Source organism: Trichechus manatus, unplaced genomic scaffold (genome assembly GCF_000243295.1).
Source record: "Trichechus manatus latirostris isolate Lorelei unplaced genomic scaffold, TriManLat1.0 scaffold00159, whole genome shotgun sequence".
Lineage (NCBI taxonomy): Eukaryota > Metazoa > Chordata > Mammalia > Sirenia > Trichechidae > Trichechus > Trichechus manatus.
This window is the reverse complement of record NW_004444095.1, coordinates 3,318,171-3,341,268: the sequence shown is the minus strand read 5'-3', so window position 1 is coordinate 3,341,268 and position 23,098 is coordinate 3,318,171. Positions and strand designations below refer to the sequence as shown.

At 36.2% G+C, this 23,098-nt stretch overlaps 1 protein-coding gene across 1 annotated transcript in view; it reads left to right on the top strand.

Annotated features, from left to right (window-relative positions):
* The first annotated feature begins 1,255 nt into the window (after nucleotides 1–1,255).
* Nucleotides 1,256–23,098, top strand: part of DMD (dystrophin) — a 2,372,918-nt gene continuing 2,351,075 nt past the window's right edge. The window contains exon 1 of the mRNA XM_004386236.2: nucleotides 1,256–1,370. Within this exon, the coding sequence (XP_004386293.1) occupies nucleotides 1,364–1,370 (7 nt within the window). The 5' untranslated portion in view covers nucleotides 1,256–1,363. The remainder of the gene's footprint in view (nucleotides 1,371–23,098) is intronic.

The following is a 23,098-nucleotide window of genomic DNA, read 5'->3' as shown; positions in this document are numbered from 1 at the left end:
TGCTGACTGTTGTATAGGTCCCAATATATCGGGATTATCCATTAGTTGGGATTGACTTGGTGGCAACTGGTTTGTTTTTCTGTTTGTTTATTTTATTCATGTTTGTTAAATAATAAAATGGAGGCAGAAGAGCTGAAATGGATGCCCATACACACATATACCTTAGGGAAGCAATATTTTAGAGTAGTGGCATTTAAATATCTCACATATGCTTAATTAATTGTTGCTTATAATTTCAAAATGTAGCTACCCAACAAGCTATCTGTTTATTTTGTGGACTCGGCGATAACATAATATTTTATCAATTTTTCCCTTTTAAAGTATTTTTCTCATGAAAACACCTAAACTTTCCTGTTTTATAGTTTCAAACTCTAAATATTAGTGCCCTGAGTGATAGGCATACTTAGAAGTTTTGGCTCAAATTAATGCTGTAGAGATTGATGGCAACTGCATAATTTTTTAAAATAAAAACTATTTCTTTTTAAAACACAAAATGCATTTTCCTAAAATGACACTTGTATACTTAGTAAACAAGCTGTATGAGCGATTCAACTAACCTAATTTCTTACTTTCTAAAGAAAGCCCTCTTCTTCAGTCAAAATACCAAGTATAAAGTCAACCCTTGGGAGAAACACACTGAGTATCAAACTTTAAATGTCTCCAATGTCAAATTAAGTAATATCTCCCTGAAAAATATCATCTTCTTGGAAAATTTTCTAATCGAATCACAAGATGAAAACTCCAGTTGAGAAAGTGCATGCTGTATTTGATAATAAAGCAGAGATGTGAAGCTGGGCACACAGCATCCTTATTTAAAAAGTACAATCAGGAGAGAGAGTTTTTACCATAAAGGGGCTGGGAAGATAAGAAAAAAACAAAACAAAAGCCAAAATTTCAGCGTGAATAATTTGATTTTTGGCCAAGGAACTCCACTCTTGGTATAGTTAGGAAGAGACTCTAATCCAAAGATACTGAAAGAGATTCGCAGATCCGCTGTTTTTTAGGCAGGAAGAATGCTCGTTAAATGCAGAACGCTGCTCTGGCTCATGTGTTTGCTCCTAGGTGTAGGTTTTGTTCGACTGACGTATCAGATAGTCAGAGTGGTTACCACACGGACGTTGTAGCAGCTGCATAATAAATGACTGAGAGAATCACGTTAGGCATGCCCACCTAACCTAACTTGAATCATGCGAAAGGGGAGCTGTTGGAATTCAAATAGACTTTCTGGTTCCCAGCAGTCGGCAGTAATAGAATGCTTTCAGGAAGATGACAGAATCAGGAGAAAGATGCTGTTTTGCACTATCTTGATTTGTTACAGCAGCCAACTTATTGGCATGATGGAGTGACAGGAAAAACAGCTGGCATGGAAGGTAGGATTATTAAAGCTATTACATCATTATGAATACAATTAGAAGCTGACCATGACAAAGCATATGTTTGAACAAGCAGCTGTTAGTAGCTGAGGTTTGTTGCCGAGCTCTTCAAACTCTGCAAACAGTGTTGCTTTTACAGAATGGATTTTAAAATTACCTTGTGCTGCGTTAGATTTTGGGGGGTGTGCTTGCCTCCAAACCTCAGGGAAACACTTCTCAGATAGAAATCAGTGTTAGAAGATTTTAAAATAAAGTATTTTTAAAGACTCTGGGTTTCTCCAGGTACGTGATGACAGGGGGAAAAAAATCTATGGAGAAATCTCCCCCAGCTCTGTTTCACTGAAATTTAGTTGCAAGGACTGATTGATATATTGGCATATTCAGACACTGGGAGAAACGAGAATGTATAGAATGTTTGGATAGGTTGAAAATTGTTACACTTGGTTTCTATTTCAGAAGGAGTTTGGCTGTCAGTCTTTTCTCCTCATCAATTCCTAGCTTTTGACATTTATTTAGTCATTCTGCATTATATGAAGAAAATACATCAATATCTCCTGCAGGGTTTTTCAACAACTCCAGCATCTGTTTCAGCTATTGAACTGTATTCACGTTTTGCCAAGTTGATGTCGACCCAGCTGGTCTATCATTTCTCGCTTGATTACTGCTCTTAATTTCTCTCTATCAGCTTGTTTCAAATAGGGCTTTGAACGCTGTTAATGAAAAATGACAGAAAATGATAAATTATTGAACATTGGGACTTTTGTCTATTTAATTATGTTAGAACCCTGATGAGTTTTCTCTTAACATTTTCTTTCTTGCCTGCGTACGATTTTTAGAACCCTTTTCTGTTCTGCAATATTTCTTTCCCATACAATCAGTGGATTGTTCTGATAAGTACTTTTAAACAAATGGAGTCTGAGCCCGGACTGTATTAGGCTCCAAAAATAAAGTTTTTTTGGAAAGGGGAACAATTTAAGCTTTTTATAGAAACTATGCATTGTTTCCATATTCTATCTCCATATGCTGTCATGGGGATATGTCAGTGAGTATATATTGGACCGAACATATTGAAATGATTTTTATCACCACTAGGGTAACGAGAAAATAAAACATTCAAAGCTGTTTCTAACAAGTAATTGCTTAAAACAGATGTCAAATAATATAGAAATAGATTTTTCTGAATACGAAAAACATGATTGTTAACTATCTATAGAATTTAGTCTTTCAGCTCTCTACCCAGTCTCTCCAACAGCCTGAGTAGCTAAGCCATCCAAGTTAACAGACTATCATATATGAACATCTAATATGTTCATATATTAGTTAATCACATGTGTGCCTATATGTGCCACGCCTTTTCCTATATTAATTGCAATATCCCAATCAGTCTGGTCAAGAACACTACTGACTGTTATGTAACTTTTTTTCCTGAATGTTAGTCCATGTTTTTCAATTACGCATTCCTCTTAGAAAAAGTGAGTGAAAACAATATGTGTTTAAATATTAGTGCATCAAGTAGAAACTGGTGGGCTAAGTATGCTACTTGGATTCATCTAAATTATTTACTAATTTGCTGTTTTGAAAATTGTCAAGGATTTGGATGAGTACTTTTTAACCTTGAAGCATACATACATGACTTTAGTTGAATATAATTCATAATTTATACATACAGGAAGAAAGAAACTAGTTTTCTAAATGTGTATTCTTAGCTGCAAACAGATTTTTTAATTATGAGGTCGGGGCAATCCGATTATTTACCAATAATACTTTTGAGTACTCTATATGCTTTTTACAGTCTGTTACAGTACTTGGTTAAGCTCAAAGTCTGACAGAATTTTGCATCCAAATGCTACAAGGTTATTTCTGGGTTGGTTGGGAAAAAAAAAAAAAACCCAGCTATATCCACACTATTGTTCATATAAGATACAGTTCTCTTCTCCCAATTTTATTTCTCGACTTTTCACAACCATTTTAAGTGACAATTCAAGTCTGGAAAAACTCTTTTACATTGCATCTTTAGTAGGACTCTCCTTTTGTGAATTGTCTCCCGTGAGAAAAATGTCAGCTTCCTGCTAGCCTCATACTCCTGTTACCATAGTTACTTAAAAAAGAAGGTTTTTCTTTCAATGAAGATAGCGTAATTTAAATCAGCCACTGGACTCTCCAAACCGTGATTTTGTGTTTGTTAGTTTGTAGTTCAGGTTTGCTTCGTTTGTGACTAAGTGCTCTGTATTTGATTCCACTGATGAATGGAGAGGACAGACACTAGGTGGCACCAGCTGTTGATTATTAATGAAATCTTAAAGGCTTTGGGCCACACACCTCAAGAGCAGGAGTACCCTTGCTGGTAGATGCATTGTAAGAGTTGGAAATGCTCGCCAGTTTTTCTGGTTCTGGAACACGATTAGCATGCAAAGTGAGGAGACCATGTGAAGTCTCCAAATCCCTATTGCTTAATCACTGTTTTGTGAAAGGATTCAGAAAAAAAAAAGATGAAGGAGAAATGCATAAAAATGGAAAGAGTGCATGAAAGAGACATGGGACAAAAAAAATGGACTATAAATATTTATATATGATTTTTCTTCAAATTCAAAATTGGTGAATCACACAAATCTCTATATTTCCCCACTTTTTTACAAACTCAGAATGACCTTTTTCCCCACATAAGGCATTTATAGTATAAAAGCAACTATTTGTCTCTTTTAGGTAAAACTCTTATTGAGCATCAGTTTTTTTAAATTGTGGTGAAAATGTACATGACAAAACTTACACCACCTCAACAATTTCTACATGTACAATTCAGTAACACTGATTACGTTCTTCAAGTTATGCAACCATTCTCATTATCAATTTCCAAATCATTCCACCACCATTGCCATAAACTCAATGTCCCCTAAACAAAAACTCCCTTTTTCCCCCTCCCTCCCATCCGTGGTTACCACTAATAATCTTTGGTTTCTATATATTTGCTTGAGCCCTGGTAGTGCAGTGGTTAAGAGATCGGCTGCTAACCAAAAAGTCAGCAGTTTGAATCTACCAGCCACTCCTTGGAAACCCTATGGGGCAGTTCTACTTTGTCTTATAGGGTCGCTATGAGTTGGAGTCGACTCAATGGCAATGGGTTTGGTGGTTTTTGATTTCATATATTTGCTTATTTCACATAAGTGAGATCATACAGTATTTGTCCTTTAGCGTGTGATGTTTTCAAGGTTCATCCATGTTGTGGCATGCATCAGGACTTGATTTTTCTTTATGGCTTAATAGTAGGTGCATCATTATTTTTTAATTCAAAAATCTCACTTAGTTCTAATTTACTGATAACACTGTCTAGTGAAAATTCCCACACATGATGGAGTAGCCTACCTTCGGGTGTATTGCTAGTCAGAAAGATGAACGAGGGGAAACTATCAGTTAAGAAGTATGCTTTGAAATGTTTTTTTCTTGAGAAGCTTGCTCCACGCTATTAATCTAATCTCCCAATCTCATGTCATCTGTCTTTTAATAATGAAAAGGCAAATAAAAGCAAACTACATATTCATGCACACACCTGGAAAAAAATTCAAAACTGTTTAAAAAGAGGGAGCCACAATAATATTCTTCATTGATCCTGAAGTTAAACTCAAATGAAGAGGAAGGAACGTTCATAATTAGGAGGGGGAGAATAAATAACTGCTCATAACAGGACATATTTTTCTAAGATCCTATAGAAAAGAATGTGATATTGCTCTCTTTCCTGATTATAGTGTGGAATTTGGTGAAGATTTTTATGTCCTTATGGTCAAGCTGGATAAATCTTTGTCATTTGATATAAGAGTCTGGTAGATTAATTAGCTCACTAAATTATTCTGCCTTTAGTTTGCCAATTACTGAATCATTGTAAAACAGGAAGGAGGCCTCTTACAGGACTGTAGTCCAATTCTATACAACTGACTCAATATAACCCTGACCTAATCTTGCTTAGTGTGCCCTATGATTCTGTCCTTGGCCCCACTGGGACTGTGAAATCTAAATATCAAAATCCTGAAGAAGATCCAAATAGCCTATCTAACCCAGGAAGAAGAATAAACATACTGAATTATTAGGATTCTGAAGGAACTTGACCACCTAAAAAAATGTGGTGAGGCCAAAAAGATAATTTTCAAGAGCAATAGCATACTGTGTTAAGTTTCAAAAAATACATTTGACAAGTACAGGAGAGAGTACTTTAACTCAGTGAGAAAATTAAAGCTTAACAATAATTCATTGACAAACACTGATTTTGTTGACCATAATCTCAGTATCAGCCATAGTTTCATCAAAACAAAATAAAGCAAAGTAATGCCGGCAGAAGTGTAATATGAAAAAGACCAAGTGTTAGTGATAAATAAATATATATATATATATTTGTTGTGTGCCATCTAGTCAATTCCAATTCATAGCGACCTCTATAGGACACAGTAGAACTGCCACATAGAGTTTCCAAGGAGCGCCTGGTGGATTCGAACTGCTGACCTTTTGGTTAGGAGCCTGAGCTCTTAACCACTGCACCACCAGGGCTCCTATATATATATACATATATATATATAGACACACACACATACACATATGTATATATATGTGTATGTGTGTCTATATATATATATTTTTTAAGATGGACACCATGGTCTAAGAGGAAGTTTAATATCTGGGAGAATATTTAGTAAAAAGTGCCAGGATGATGGAAGGTCCTAGAAACTATGGCACTTGAAGGGTGCTGAAGATACTAGAAAAGTAAAAAAGTTGAAAAACACTTGAAGGAATAAAGAAAGAGAAAAATTAGGCTGATTTCAAATATTAGATGAACTATAATGTAGAAGAGGGATTAGATTCATTTGCACCTGTCTGGAAGGAAAGGAAAAATACTCCTTTAATTATTGTGTAAGCAGCTTACAATTAGTGTGTGCTAGGGTGCTCTTTGTTCCTGAAATGTTCAGTGCTGGGAATGAAGTTCCTTCACTAAGGCGAAGTTGAAGAAGATGTCTGAGATATTGCTAACTTTAAGAATTGCTGAATCTAATCATTCATGAAAGAATTTTCCCTGTTTTAGGTATTTTAGACATTGCTTTGAGTGTCTCTACTACAGCACTTGAGCACTCTAGGCAAATTATGACTACTATGCCACACCTATTTATGTGACCAGCAAGCTAAGAATAAGTTTTAAATTTCTAAATGGTTACAGAGCACTGGTTGTGCACTGCTTAAGAGTTCGGCTGCTAACCAAAAGGTCAGCAGTTCGAATCCACCTGGCGCTCCTTGGAAACCCTATGGGGCGCATATGCATTGGAACTGACTCGACAGCATCTAACAACAACAATAACACAAATGGTTACAAAAATAAAAATGTGAATAATGTTTTGTGACATGGTAAAATTATATGAAATTCAAATTTAAGTGCCCATAAATAACATTTTATTGAAAGACAAGTCACCACTCCCATTTGTTTATATAATGTCTATGGCTGCTTTCTTGCTGAAATGGCAGAGTTAAGTAGTTGTGACAGACCTAACAGCCCACAAAGCCAAAACTGTTTATTATCAGGCCTTTGACAATAGAAGTTTGCCCACCTCATCTCCAGGCTCCTAAGAAACTTTGTTTTTTGTTTGTGGAATCAAGTATCTAGAACAAACTAGGTCACAATTGAATATCAGCTGAAACCATAAACAAAAATTGCTATGACCCATATTGACCCATAATATTTAAGTACTAGAGACTTTGAAAGGCGGTTGGAATATACAATGTAGAAGTTAAATGTGGGGCCATTTTGGCTGCTAATCTCTTGAGTGATTTTACTTGCTGAGGAATGTTTATAATTTGATGTTGTTACAAGAAAGTTTTGCCTTTCTGTAATCACTGATTTATATATAATATCAACTTTGCCTAAGCCCATTCTTCTTGCTACACTTAGCCTGTTTTCTAAGGTTCAGTTATTTTTATTGTTGCTGGTCAGTTACGGTGTGTTCAGTGGGTTTGCGGAAAGGGCAGAAGGCAATGGAAAACAAGGTATACCAAGTGGAAATCACTTCTTGCAGCTACCCTTTTTTCTCTTCATAAGTCTATAACTCCCCCAGCAGCTTTTGCATTGCAGAGTTCTCTAGAGATGCTCACTTTTTAAAATAAAACAGATGAGGATGTTGTTGATCAAATATGTTCTAGAGAGAATCAAAGAATAACAAAGTAAAATATATATGCACTGCACTATAAAAGAACAGTTGAGGCTGTTAGTAAATGATTGACATGATATGCTAGAGTGAAAAGTTAGCAATGAGGTATTTCCCTGAAAGTGAGGATATGATAGAGGGATTTTTTTTTTTTTTTTGCAGTTGATAGGAGGAACCATAATTAGATTCTAAGCATAAAATTTAGGGATCTTGGACTTACCATCACAAAGTACTATATTACAATCTCTGTAGTTCCACAATTGCAAAACTAAAATCCCTGCATTTTTGCTAGGGAAGGATATCATTTCTGCTCACTGGTGCACTGGAGATTCCTGTAAAACCCATAGGATTCTTATTTTATTTCCATGAGGATGTTACTGAGCAGCTATCTTATGATGCCTGTCTCTATGGTAACAGATACAAGGCTTAAGGGTCTGAAGGAAATTCTTCCTATTGGCTTAGGAATATGGAGCGATGAGGGAGACTCACTGAGGAAGAGGATAAAGCTGGGGAAAGGAAAAAGAAGCAATTGAGGAAAGGCTGTGAAGGGGGAGCTTTTTTCTTTGTGAAGATAATTTCATTTTCTCTCAGCCTACCTCAGAATGAAATAAAAACCAACATACAAGTGAAATTTTAAGAAATATAAAAAAGATTTTAAAAAGTATTGTTTTGCAACCATACAGTCAGTTTTATGTAATTGAAGTCACGCTGATTTTCCCCTTAGTTGACTTGCTTTTCACTATGCAGGAAAAGATTGCTTCTTGCCTGAAATTGGTAAGAGGAGGGCTGTACCCCTGGCAAATTTAGTTCTTGTTTTTGCTATCACAGATCTTGATCTCGAAAAGGACTTTCTTTTTCTTGATTCCAAGGTTAAGAGAGAGTATTGAGCTCTGGTTGGCATTCTTCATAATTGCTGAGCTTCTGAGGGAATTAAGAAACTACACTGTCCTTCTCAGATATGTTTTTAAGTCCGTTCCTCCTAAAGACCAGTAATAAGTATGGCAAGCAGTACTGCTTATTTGAAAATTGAGCCTTTTTTAGAGTGTTCTGGGTAAGATTATGTGTCCTTATATGTTTCATTTTGTTTCTCTCATTGAAATAGTAAAAAAAAAAAAAGTTACAGAATATTTGTTTTTTCATGTATTTAACTCTGTCATTATATTTTACTTTTAACTTAGAAAATAACCCACCATGTTTGAATTGTTTTAAAAAGAAGAAAAATATGACTGTCCTTTCCCTTTGATACAGAGTACATATTCAAGGTCTTACCAAGTAGTCAAAGGTATTTAAAATATGTGCACAAGTTATATGTCCTTCAGGAAAATATAAGTCATGGAAGGGAAAGATGACTATCTTACTATGCAGCCTTTATACAGATTTTCAACATTCACGTTGTTGTTAACATTTATTCCGATGTCTTCATATGTTGTCCATTAGAGTCAAAGGTAAAAGCAATAAGAGGTTGACAAGTGAGCAAAAATTCATAACTTGGTCAAGGAAAATTTATATTTTAGGGGGTGAAGAGAAATACATTTCAAATGATATTTCATAGATCAAATTAACCAATATTCACTTAGTGTCTATTAGTCACAATCATAGTGCTTAAAGCTTTGAAGGATTTAAGCCTTTTTAAGGTTGATTTTCTGACATCAAGAGATTTATAGATTCTCTGTGCAGATATAACTTTTCCCAAATTTAATCCACTATGTGTAGATATTAATAAAAGATATGATAATGTCTTCAGGACTTGTTCAAACTGTCTTTAAATTAAATGAAAAAAAAAATAGAGTTTCCTGTACTGTTTCAGTGCCTTCTTTGATAATTTTAGGAAATTATTTTTTGAAGAAAACATTGTTTAGAACCCCATAAATTTTGACCCTGTAGACAGTTATTGCAATATAAAGTATGGTTTTTGAATAAAGCAAGGCTACTTTAAATGTGAAATGTATACTCTGCTTTTGGAAACTGGACTTTAATTTAAAAAATAAGACACTCCCAGTATATGTCTAGCTGGACTGGCTTTCAAAAAACTTATTTTGTTGGGCTTTGGGCTTACTCAGGAAATAAAGAAAACTGTACCGCAGGGAATAAACAAATGGGTTAAAAGATGGTTTAGACAAAAAGTGCTATGGGAAGTGCAGATGAGGAGAGATGCTTCTGGATATAGAGGAGGTGGATGAGGGCTGAAACTGGAAGGCTGGGTGGCACACAGAGACTAATCGATATCCATATGCACTCAAAGATGAATGGTGCCTATCAAAGTTCCAAAAGAAATATGGGCATTGCCTGGCATTCTGGAGACTGGATTATAAACACAAAGAACTAAGACGAAGAGTAGGGGAAATAAACTTATCAACATCAATCTGCTGTAGTCATGGGAATGTTATAATCGATGGTAAGGCTCCCAGAATAAAATATCATAAGGACCATCATATTCTGATTTTACTAGCAAAGACTTCTGCTTTATGCATTATGGGTAAAGCTATGCTGCATGGCACCTATAAACTGGATTATAGAAAATTGCACTAATGTTAACCTGAAGTTTTGTGAGTCTTAGGCAAGTTGTGTGATTCGTTTATGTTCTGTGATAAGTGTAAAAAAAAAACAAAAACAAAACCAGAAAGAGGAGATCTGAGTAAAAGTCTGCCTGTCATGAAAATAAAGTCCCTGAGTGGCGCAAATGGTTAAGCGCTAGACTACCAACCTAAAAACTGGTGGTTCAAACCCACCTAGTGGTGCTGCCAAAGAAAATCCTGGCACTCTGAGTCCATGAAGATTACAGCTGAGGAAACCTTATGTAGCACAATTCTACTCTGTAACACATGAGGTTGCCATGAGTAGGTTTTTCTTTTTGGTTTGGTGATGAAAATGTTAATTTAGTGAGTAGGAATTTCAGATGCCTCTCCCTTTGGCTACTGATCCATTTACGGAGTGGCTCTGGCAGCCACAGTGCCAGGAGGCAGAGCACATTTCTCCACTGGCCACTGAGAACAGGGTTAGAGCCCACAAACTGAAGTGACACTGCTGCTTTCCATTCATCCAACAAATATGTATTGCTAACTTCTAACTGCCAGGCTGTGTGCTAGAGCAAGATGACTAAGATATGGGCCCTGAGGAATTTAGAGATAAATGTGCTTTACATGGATGAGAAGAGGAAGATATCTCCAGTGACAGTTTACCAGAGGGCAGTAGCAGCTGTGAATCCAGACAGAAAAGCCAGTTTAGTAATGAGATAGAGGCTTCCAGAGTTCCTAGTTTGAGTGATGTTGAAGAACTGGCAAGTCCATCAAAGAGCAAATTGAGAGCAGAAAGTAAAGAAAGCAAATCTGATGAAAGATATTTAGTAATTCAAAGTAAAGGGTGAAGTGATATGTTGAAAGGATCACCTGAAATAAGAAGGAGCATGACTACCAGCTGTTGCTCATCTTCACTGGAATCAAATGTAGAAGGAAGAGGTTTAGACGGGAACAAAAACAATCTCAGGCAATGGGATTAAACATTTGAAAACCTAGCATGTGTGGTCATGCAAGCTTTCTCTGAGGATGATTTTAAGAGAAACAATTTCCTCTCTTACGTAGCTTATGTACAGTGATCCCTGGAACATCTGTCCTACGCTATCTTTAAAGAAATTGTTATATTATTTTAATTATTTCAGTGTATATCTATCTTTAATTAGGAGCTGACTGAAAACATTTCACCTGTGTTTAAAACCAAGTTCATCACAGAATTAGACCTTAGAGATCAAACAGGAAAGACAAAAGGAAGGATGACATTTTATATAGGAAAGGCCTGTTGCGACATAAACCTGTACCATGAGGAAATTTTATTAAATGATCTCTAAGGTTTCTTCTAACTTCAACATCATCCAATTTAACTGATCTTTAGTTTCACTCCTGACTCTTCTTACCAGTTGCGATCAAGTCCATTCTGATTCATGGCAATCCCACGTATGTCAGAATAGAACTGTGCTTCATAGGGTTTTCAGTGGCTGATTTTTCAGAAGTAGATTGCTAGGCTTTTCTTTGAGGTGTCTCTGAGCCAGATTTGTCAGATTCTAAAGCTCACACTGTCTCCACAATGCCACTCTAGCTGCTTAGAATGAAACAGATTTGGCAATACAGATTTGGGCCATTACCGCCATTGGTGCTTCTGCCATTAGTCTTAAGGATGTTTCTGTGTTCTAATCTCATTAAGGAACTCCATCCCGTGTCCTTTATAATCTGGTAATCACAGCAGTCATTTTTTTGGCCTCGGTTTTATTCATTTTTATGAAACAAACTGAACTCCTGATAGTGAAACTATTTTTAGTGTACAACCTATATACTAATAGGTAAGTTCATAACCAGAGTCTAAATTGTGGCTGAATTTGAGTGAAGAGGCAAGGCTGATTCTATGAGTCTTTGATTTCAGTCCTTCTGTCCCCACCTCAGTCCACATCTGAGCAGTCAGCCAGTTCACAGGTGCCCTGAGGCTGCAAAGGAAATAAGAATTCAATGGATGTACTAAATGTGATGGGATGCTAACACCCCACTTGCTCTACTGCACATCACTGTGATGTTAGGGAATTAATAAAGAAGTGAACACATTCAGTTATTTTATAATCGCTTAAATCTTCTTTGTGGAGGGATTATCTCGAAGATGCATAAGTGTATAGCAAATTGGCTCCCGGATGTATCCATTCTTTAAAATCACAATTCTCTGTGACAGGAAGCCACATGCCAGGAGCTAAGTATATTAAATTATTTATTTTGATGCTTTTCGTAGAAATTCTATTCATTCTTTTTTGATATTTATATACAGTCCTTTTCATGGAATTTAATGTACTGTATTTAAAAAACACATCGAGGCTGACAGAATTCAGTAGTGCATGTTATAGTATTAATTTCTTAGGGAATAAAGCAGTCATTTGTGGAATTAAATTAACCACAGCAGAAGATATGTTGTTCAGGAAAATTAAAAAAAAATGTGACTCAATTTACACAACATTGTAAACATAATGACGCTTGTTACATAGTTTATAAATACACATATTGACCTTGGGTATAACAATGGGTTGGGTGAAACTTAAGGGAAAGTAGAAGATATAATCATAATGACTAGTGGGGATGCATTCAAAACCTGTAGTTGTACATTAAAGGAACACTTCATAAATTATTGGTTTTTTTTCCATGTTTGAGAAGATAATACCATGTTGCTATTCATTTGTGCTCTCAGATGAACCAAGGGAAAATCTTTATAATCTTTTATGTAACAACATGGAGAATAAATGCTAGTGTAAAGTATGTGGAAAAAGTAAAAGGATCACATTATAAGACCAATTACCTCCATCATTGCTTCAGCCAGTGTGATGGTGTCAACCAATTCAGGACATATCATTAGTTGATTCAGGTAGAAATAGTTTTTGAACAGATGGATCTGCTGATACTTTTAATTGATTGAAGGAGGATCCTATTTTTTTTTAATCAAAAATTCATTTCAAAGTGTAAAATGGAAACTGCCCTGAAGGTTGTGAACATACAAATGCATAAATACTGATTCTAATAGAACTACAAGTGTAATTAATTACTAACAAATTAATAATCGTGAAATTAATTTGTTTATAAAAGTTTGATTCAAAGAACACTATCATTTCAACCAAATCGTTTGAAAGTTTATTTTATTCTATTGAAAGGGATTAAAGTGACATCCTTCTAAGAATGCATGTACACCCCTGTAACAGATGCTCTTGGTGCTCTCTCTCATTTTCTAAGGGCTCATCAATTCTACATATGCCTACAAAATTGAGTTTTTTTCTGGTCATTTTCCTTCTGTGTTGGGCCAGCTGAGGGTGCTTGGGAGGTAGCATCACTGGAAATAACTCTTAACACATTACAGATGGAAGTTCTTGGAAAACACCTTATCTTTCCTGGCTGGTAGGTGAGACAACTCAGTATCCTAGAGATCCCAATTGAGACTGAGCCTCATTTGCTCACAAGCAATGTTGTCTTTTTTTTTCCCCTAAAAATGTTCATTTCTTATGGTTCAAATGAATAGTTTCGGCTTTATTGATATCTTATCACCCCACTTAATCAGCACAGAAAAGATGAGGAAATATGAAACATATACAAGTTTTTGGAAAATGGGATAACGTTATATAAAATGTATATGCTCCCCTACTGACGTCAGAAAAGGAAAAAGTTCTCTTCCGTAGCAACCATATTAATCCCATGTGATCTTTATGTTCTTAGTAATAGACTGGGCTGTGAGGAAATGTACAACTGGGGAGTTAACTATGGATATAAAATTTCCTATATTTAATCAAATTTACCTAACTCTAAATCAAACAAATTTGGCTGAAACTAGGCAGATTTCTTTCCCACTAAGACCTTGGACTCAGAAAACACTATGTCTGCCTAGACAACATTATGATTAAGTTTGCAAATGCCATTTTGTATGCCTTTAAATTAACAGGCTAATAGAAAAGGTATTGATATAAAGTATAATTCTCAAACCAGGAGTAAAAACTCTGTTTCTACTTTAATCATCCTTTTTAAAGTACAGTTAGTAGATATTTTATTAAATTAGACATTTATTGTAAGGTGTCAGAGTGTTATGTTAAACTGAATATTTGGTGGGGATATTACCTTCCAGGGAAGTTTGTGCGCCTTAAAACACCACTCTTTTCTAAAATCTAACAGGTAGTTTTGATAGGAATAAAAGAAGAGTAAAATTCTTAGTTGATGTTAAAAACGAATGTTACAGTATGTTCAGTGTAAAAGGATATTACATATAATAATACACACTTAATTATTAAAATCTAAAGATTGCCTATGGCCAGTCTTCTTTAAGAGTATGGGTTATGGTAAATGAGCAATATAATCACTTCAAGATCAATTTGAGCTCTTAATTGCTTCAAGCCAATACCAAGGTTTATTTTTAATAACGAGGTTCAACATCACTTGTAAGAGAAAGAAAACAACCTCAAAATGAACCATTTGCTTATTTTTTCATTATTGCCTAGAGGAGCCTGGAATTTGAAATATCTGATAATCTTAATACTTTTATAAGACTTAACCAAAGCCAAACCACACCCGTTGCCGTCAAGTTGATTCTGACTCAAAGCAACCCTATAGGACAGAGTAGAATTGCCCCATAGGGTTTCCAAGGAGCAGCTGATAGATTCGAACTGCCAATCTTTTGGTTAGCAACAGAATTAAAAACACAATAGCATTTCCAATTATTACACTAAAATGAAATCCTTAGGAATCAATCTAAATAAATATCTACAGAATCTGTATTTTGAAAATTACAAAATGCTGAAGAAAAAAAGTCTGAGTAAGTGGAGAGACATGCAACATTCATGGGTTAGAAGACTCAACATAATAGAGATATCAATTCTCCTCAAATTCATCTATAGGTTTAATGCTTGAATAAAACTAAAGTGCAAGGAATAGTCTACTCAATATTAAGACCTACTACTATCTAGCTACAGTAATCAATATAGTTGGTAATGATGGTGGGATAAACAAACAGAACAATGCAACAGAATAAAGAGCCGTAAAATAGACCTAAACAAATATGCTTATTTTGTTTGTTTTTCTTTTTAATATTTTATTGCATTTTTGGTGAAAATATTCACAGCAAAACATGCTTCCATTCAATAATTTCTACACATACTATTCGGGGATGTTGGTTACATTCTTCATATTTTATCAACATTCTCATTGTTTTTGTTCTAGTTGTTTCACTTCCATTAACTTAGTCTTCCAAACAAAAACCAAACCCATTGCCAAAAACCAGAAACAAACTAAATATCGTTCAATGGGTGAATTGTTAAATAAACTGGTACATCCATAGCTTGGAATACTGTTCAGCATAAAAAGGAAGGCGCTCTTGACACATGTAACAATTTAAATGGATCTCAAGGGAATCATGATGAGTGCACAAAGCGAATCTCAAAAGGTCGCATACTGTATGATTCCATTTATATAACTTTCTTGAAATGACAAATTATAGAGTAGTGGTTGTCAGAGGTTAAGGAGGGCAGGTGGGAGGGAGGTGGCTGTGGCTATGAAAGGGTAGCGGGAGGGATCCTTGTAATGGAACTATTCTATATCTTAATTGTGCTAGTGGTCAGACAAATCAACACTTATGATAAAATTGTATAGCACGAAACACACATACACGAGTGCATATAAAACTGGTGATATCTGAATAAGGCGAGTGGATTGTATCAATATCAATTTCCTGGTAGTCATATTGTACTACAGTCACATATGATGTTACTATTGGTATGCTATGTCTCCCCAATGGGGTAGAAAAAGTCTCTTCAATAAATTATACTGGGAAAATTGGATTTCCACATGCAGAAGAATGAATCAGGATCCAACCATCACACTATACATAAAAACTTATTCAAAATGGATCAAGGACCTAAATGTGAAAACTAAAACCATAAAGTTCCTAGAAGAAAATGTAGGGACAACACTGTGAGACCTAGTTTTTAGTGATGAGATTGCAGATGTGACAACATAAGCATGAACAGCAAAAGACAAAATAGACCAGTGGGACAGAATAAAAATCCACCAGCCACTCCTTGGAAACCCTATGGGGCAGTTCTACTCTGTCCTATAGGGTCGCTAGGAGTTGGAATCGACTTGACGGCACCGGGTTTGGTTTGGTTTATATCTATACAAGGAACTTTATCCTCAACTTGATCCCCTCATTGTATGTATTAGGCTTAAAGGTAGCAATCAAAGACTCTAGTTTCTCAGAATTACCAAAGCAGTCATATTTGCCAAAATTATTGTTATGATCATTGGACAATGCAGGAGTGAAGTCAACAGCAAGTAATGTTAAATTGAAAAAGCAACATGAATTTTTTTTCTTTCATTCTTGGGAAAAAGGATAACATAGTTTCTTTTTAATGTTATGAGTATTTGTGTCTTATATGTGAATTTTAAGCTACTTTTTTTTCTTGTTACTGTAATACTATCCTACTTGTATAAGAGTGAATTGCTGAAAGCTGGGGGGACAGCTATAAGAAGTCTTACGATAGTGATAATGGTTATACAACGTGATGAATGTGATCAATGTCACTGAATTTTACAAGTAAAAATTGTTGAATTGGAAAGATTTTTATGAAGAAGAAATCTCCCTGCAAAACATCACTATAGCACCAGGACCAGGATTCTAAATGTGTTTCATTTTATTTTTCTATTGAGATGGTAAAGGTTGCTAGCTGCCATGTAAATGAGAAAAACCATGAATGGCTACTGCATTGCATCTCAAGATAGAATTCATTTGAATTTTGAAAATATATTTGTGGTTTCCATGGAAGCTTACTAGTCTTTTATACATTGAATTCAGTGATACAGTGATAGCTTCCCCCACCCTCTTACATGAGTTAATGTGTGTGTGCATGTGTGTGCATGCGTGTACACAGAAGCACTCCTATGGGTGTGTATATGTTGCTCTTTTTTCTTACTGCAACTAAAATTTTCTTTGGTTAGACAACTTTTTTTTGAGCCCTCCAAACCCAAAAAAGAGAAATGTCACTGTTGAAACTCACAAAGAAAGCTTAATATGTCATGCATATTTCACGTGTCACATCAGCTGCTTTGCACAATTCTGACTTCTTGTCAGAAGTTATGCAAGATTAGATACAGTCAGTTGAAGCAGCCCAGGGAAAGTATGTTATTTTCTCCGTTGATGTCATGTTGGCTTCTTTGTCCAAAATAGTTATTACAGAGAAAGAATGGAAAGAATGCATGTGTGTGTGTGTGTGTGTGTTTTCTTATCATGTTGGAGTACTGTGCCATTTGGGATTCATTTTCCATAGTCTATATAGTTCATTCCCTGGACTCTTTGGCTTATCACTGACACATTAATGGTAGCTATTGTTTCTTGTCATCTTTTCCCCCTTCTTTCCTTATCATCTGGTCCCTAATACTCTAGTCCCATGATTGCTGTTTGTTTTGGAACTACTGAAATTTTTTAAACAATGATAACTTTAAGTATGTAATCACAACTACGACAAAGGTTAACATAAAATGTCATCTCTTCCTTCAGCATTAAGCCTTGTCTCTGAAGTCAGTATAGAATTTAATAAATACTATATAATATTTTTCTTTTTAAGGAAAAAAAGTCATGTTTGGGTTTTATATAAATATGTAAAAACAAAAGGTTCCTTGTGTAGAATTATTTGTACCTTAACAATTTCCCCTTTAGATTTTGAAGATATATATTTTTTTCACCTTTCTTTATTGAATTTTGCATTAATAATCTTTATGTCTTTACTAAATGGGCAGCTTCTGTCCAGAGGTGAGATGGGAAGGCAGGGAGGGTTAGGGGCTGGTTGAATGGACATGGGGAATCAGGGATGGAAAGGAGGAGTGTGCTGTCACAGTATGGGGAGAGCAATTAGGGTCACATAACAATGTATGTACAAATTTTTATATGGGAGACTAACTTGAAATGTAAACTTCATCTAAACTACAACAATAAACAAAAAAATAAAAATAAAAGATGAATAGGCTATGGACAGGCAAAAAAAATAATCTTTATGTCTTTAAAGATAATGATATTATTTGGGGAAGGAGGAGTTTCATTTTCAGAGCAGGCATTTTTCAGTTTCTGGTGGTTAATTGAGCTTTCCTATTCTCTTGATTATCTCCAGTCCTTATAGGTGGAAGTTGAGTAAGTTTATCATTGTTTATTGCCAGGCAAAAGCTGATCACATAGCCATTTATTGGGTAACAAACATGGAAACTAACATGACAATTTATTTATGCTTTTAATTTTACTTTTTATTTTCATTCTATATGTCAGAAAGAGTAGTTCACCAAATTTAGCACATTACAAAGCAATTGGTAAGGATCTATAGAGACAGCCTAATCTCAACTCAATAAAGGAATATACTTTTCCAAATTATTTGGATAATATTCCCAAAACTACTCCTCTAGCAAAGAGATTGAAAAAAGTTTGTAAAGAATAGTCCTATCTTTTATATTGTATGTAAGACAGAATAATATTCCCCCCAAAGATGTCCATGTTTTAATCCTGGGAACCTGTGAATGTTACCTTACATGACTGTAGGCAGGAGTCTCCTGAGGTTCTATGGTTTACTAGAAGGAGTCATGTAATTCATAAAAGCTGTTATTCTCATGGTTACAGTTTATTACAACAAAAATATACAGAGTAAAATCATCAGGGGAAAAAGGAACATAGAGTAGAGTCTAGGAGAGACCAGGAGTGAACTTCCAGCTATCCTCTCCCAGGGGAGTCATAAGGACAGCACTAAATGGTCCCTCTGGCAACGCACAAGAAGTATTGCCAGTTGGGAAAACTCACCCAAGCTTTTGGTGTTCAGAGTTTATTGGGAGTTGGTCATGTGGGTATGGAGCACTCGTGTGACTGTCCATAGTTACTCAGTCTCTGGCCTCTCCAGAGGTCAAACTGATACCACATTGCCTAACGGCCCCATCATAAACCACACAGCATAAAGTATATGACATGATCTAAGGCCTTAGGTAAAATAAGACCCTTAGAGGTTATCTTTCAGATGCTGGTCAAGGGCCAGAACATTCTTTTGAATGTGTGGCGTTTTAGCAACCTAGGCTGGCTGAGTTTATTGTGCAGTTGCAAAAGAGACTTTGCAAATATGATTAAGTTAAGGACTTTGAAATACAGAGATTATTGTGGATTTTCTGGCTGGACCAAATATAATCATAAAAACCCTTAAAGGAATCAGAGAAGGAGATGTAAAGACAAAAAACAGTGTCAGAATGATAAGATGTAGACTGGAAGATGCTATGCTGCTGACTTTGAAGATGGAGGAAAGGACCATGAGGCAAGGAATGCAGGTGGCCTCTAGGAAGTGTAAAAAGCAAGAAAACAGCTTCTCCTCTAGAATGAGTACAACTATGCCCGTACCTTGCTTTTAGCCCAGTGCAAGATTTTTGACTTCCAAAATTATAAGAAACATAATAAATATGTGTTGTTTAAGCCACTAAATTTGTGGTAGTTTGTTACACTAGTGATATGAAACTAATATAGTAGGAGATTTTATGTATATATTATATATCTATAATATATATACCTATATATATATATATGTATATATATACAGACATTATATATCATTGAGTAATTTAAAAGAAAATTTTGTTCCAGATTTATCTTACTACTGCATATCCTAACCTCATAGCACACAAGCATGCACATTCAGACATGCATGTGCACACACTCACATACACACATATACATAACACACAGCACTTCAGTTTTGTCTTCCCTAATGACAGCTCACAAATATATGAATACAATACAGTGAGTTTGACTTGGAATTATGAAATTCATGGTAAAGATCATCAAGGAAGACGGATATCTAGGTGTTTCATTTCATTGATGAACAGGTTTTAGAATACAACTTGACAGTTGCTATTAAAATTTGGATTTCATACCTATTTCAAAGTAAATTGCACCTGCAGTCCATTTGCAAGCTCCGCTTTTCAGAAATTCAGCTTTGTATTTGCTGCATTGATTCAATTCCTCTTGCATTTTTCTTACATCCACTTTGCTTAACAAGAAGACACTGAAGTTTTAAGTACCAATGTATGTGACTGAATTAATAATTTAGTTCTTCAGTTGGTAACAAGAATACTCATGCCAGTTACCCGGAACTTGTTTCTTTTTTTTTTTCCTCTCTTACAATTGTTTTTTTTTTTTTAATTTTTCCCATACAAAAATTTATACATACATTATTATGTGACTCTAATTGCTCTCTCCCTACTGTGACAGCACACTCCTCCTTTCCACCCGATTCCTCATGTCCATTCAACCAGCTCCTAACCCTCTCTGCCTTCCCATCTCACCTCTGGACAGAAACTGCCCGTTTTAGTCTCTTGTATCTACTTGAGCTAAGAGGCACACTCCTCATGAGTATCACTTTGTCCAATCCCTGTCTGAAGAGTTGGCCTCGGAAGTTGTTTTAGTTCTGATCTGATAGAGTCCAGGGGCCATGCTTTCCGGGGCACCTCCAGTCTCAGTAAGACCATTAAGTCTGGTCTTCTTACTAGAATTTGAGTTCTATACCTCACCTTTCTCCTGTTCCATCCAGGACTCTCTGTTGTGTTCCCTGTCAGGACAGTCATTGGTGGTAGCTGGGCACCATCTAGTTCTTCTCGTCTCAGGCTGATGAAGTCTCTGGTTTATGTGGCCCTTTATGTATCCTGGGCTACTACTTTCCTTGTGTCTTTGGTGTTCTTCATTCTCCTTTACTCCAGGTGGTTGGGACCAATTGTTGCATCTTAGATGTCCGCTTGCAAGCTTTTAAGACCCCAGCCACCACTCACCAAAGTAGGATGCAGAACATTTTCTTAATAAGCTTTGTTATGCCAGTTGACCTAGATGTCCTCCGAAAGCATGGTTCCCAGATCCCTACCCCTGTTACTCTGTCCCTCAAAGTGTTTGGTTGTATTCAGGAAACTTCTTAGCTTTGGTTTAGTCCAGTTGTGCTGACTTCCCCTGTAGTGAGTGCTGTCCTTCCCTTCATCTAAGGTAATTCTTATCTACCATCTAGTTAGTAAATAACCCTCACCTTCCCTCCCCACCCTCGTAACCATCAAAGAATGTTTTCTTCTGTGTTTAAACTTTTTCATGAGTTCTTATGATAGTGGTCTTATCCAGTATTTGTCCTTCCGTGACTGACTAAATTCACTTAGTATAATGACGTCCAGATTCCTCCATGTTATGTTTCACGGCTTCATCATTGTTCTTTATCGTTGGGTAGTATTCCATTGTGTGGATATACCATAATTTGTTTATCCATTTGTCTGTTGATGGGCACCTAGGTTGTTTCCATCCTTTTGCTATTGTGCACAGTGCTGCAATGAACATGGGTGTGCATATATCTATTCGTGTGACGGCTCTTGTTTCTCTAGGATATATTCCAAGGAGCAGGATAGCTGGATGGTATGGTACTTCTATTTCTCGCTTTTTAAGGAAGCGCCAAATCGATTTCCAAATTGTTTGTACCATTTTAAATTCCCACCAACAGTGTATAAGTGTTCCAGTCTCTCCACAACCCCTCCAGAATTTATTATTTTGTGTTTTTTGGATTAATGCTAGCCTTGTTGGGGTGAGATGATACCTCATTGTAGTTTTGATCTGTATTTCTCTAATGGCTAATGATCATGGGCATTTCTTCATGTGTCTGTTAGCTGCCTGAATGTCTTCTGTGGCGAAGTGCCTGTTCATATCCCTTGTCCATTTTTTAATTGGGTTATTTGTCTTTGTTGTTGAGCTTTTGCAGTATCTTGTAGATTTTAGAGATTAGACGCTGATTGGATTTGTCGTAGCCAAAACTTTTACCCGGTCTGTAGGTTGTCTTTTGACTCTTTTGGTGAAGTCTTTTGATGAGCATAAGTGTTTGATTGTTAGGAGCTCCCATTTATCTGGTCTGTCTTCTGGTGCTTGTGCACGGTTACTTATGGTTTGTATTCTGTTTATGCCATGTATTAGAGCTCTTGCTCGCAGGCTGAGAAGATCAAAGAACTCCAAGATCAACAGGTAAGCTGCTAGCTCAAGTCCCAATTACCAGAGGTGAGACAACAAGAGGCAGCTGCTGAGTCTGGAACAAGCCAAAAACCTTGGCAAGGCGAGCAGGATTCCAGTTCCCCAACCTGCTGATCTCGGGTTCACCAGCCCCTGCAGCTACACGAATCAGGAGAAACCTTGCAGTCTTGTCTGCTGATCTTGGAATTCATTGCTCTTCACAGCCTGTGAATGGGACCCCCTCTCCGACCTGTCAACCTTGGGTTCGCCAGCTTCTGCGGCTCTGTAAATTGGGAGATGCCTCTACCCTGATCCACGAACTTGGGATGTTTTAGCCTCTACAATTGCATGGGTTGTTTCCTTGATATAAATCTCCCTCTATATATATTTATACGCTTTACTGGTTTTGCTTCTCTAGAGAACCCAGCCTAAAACATTTGGTACAGAGAGTGGTTCAAGAGAAACAAAATCGTAAGGGTGAGTTTTCTAAATTGTTTTTCAAGTCTGGTTAATCTTAAAGATGTTGGTGACTCTGCTTCCGGCAGTAAAGAGGACACTGCTAGTCCATGGAGTGAGGTGGCAATACAAATAGCAAAATATCACCACCAGTAGATCAGGTATTGGTGAAAGGCAAGTCTCTGGGTGAACACATGTGTGATATCTTTCTACAGCTTTGTCAGAATGAGAAGTATAGGAAAGCTGGTTGTTTGGTCCTACCGTCGCTAGACAAACTGGTGAAAGAAAGAGATGTGCTCAGGGCTTCAGAGTCAAAGCTCAAGTGCTGCATAAATGACCTTAAGGCTTCCACTTGTGCTTTAAAGGAAAGCCTTATTTCTTTTCTTTTTTTCCATTTTTTTAAATTTATATTTTATTGTACTTTAGGTGAAGGTTTACAGAACAAATAGTTTCTCATGAAAAAGTAGTACACATGTTGTTTTATGACATTGGTTAACAACCCCACAACATATTAACCCTCTAACTTCTCAACCTTTTTTGTTTGGTGAAAATACACATAGC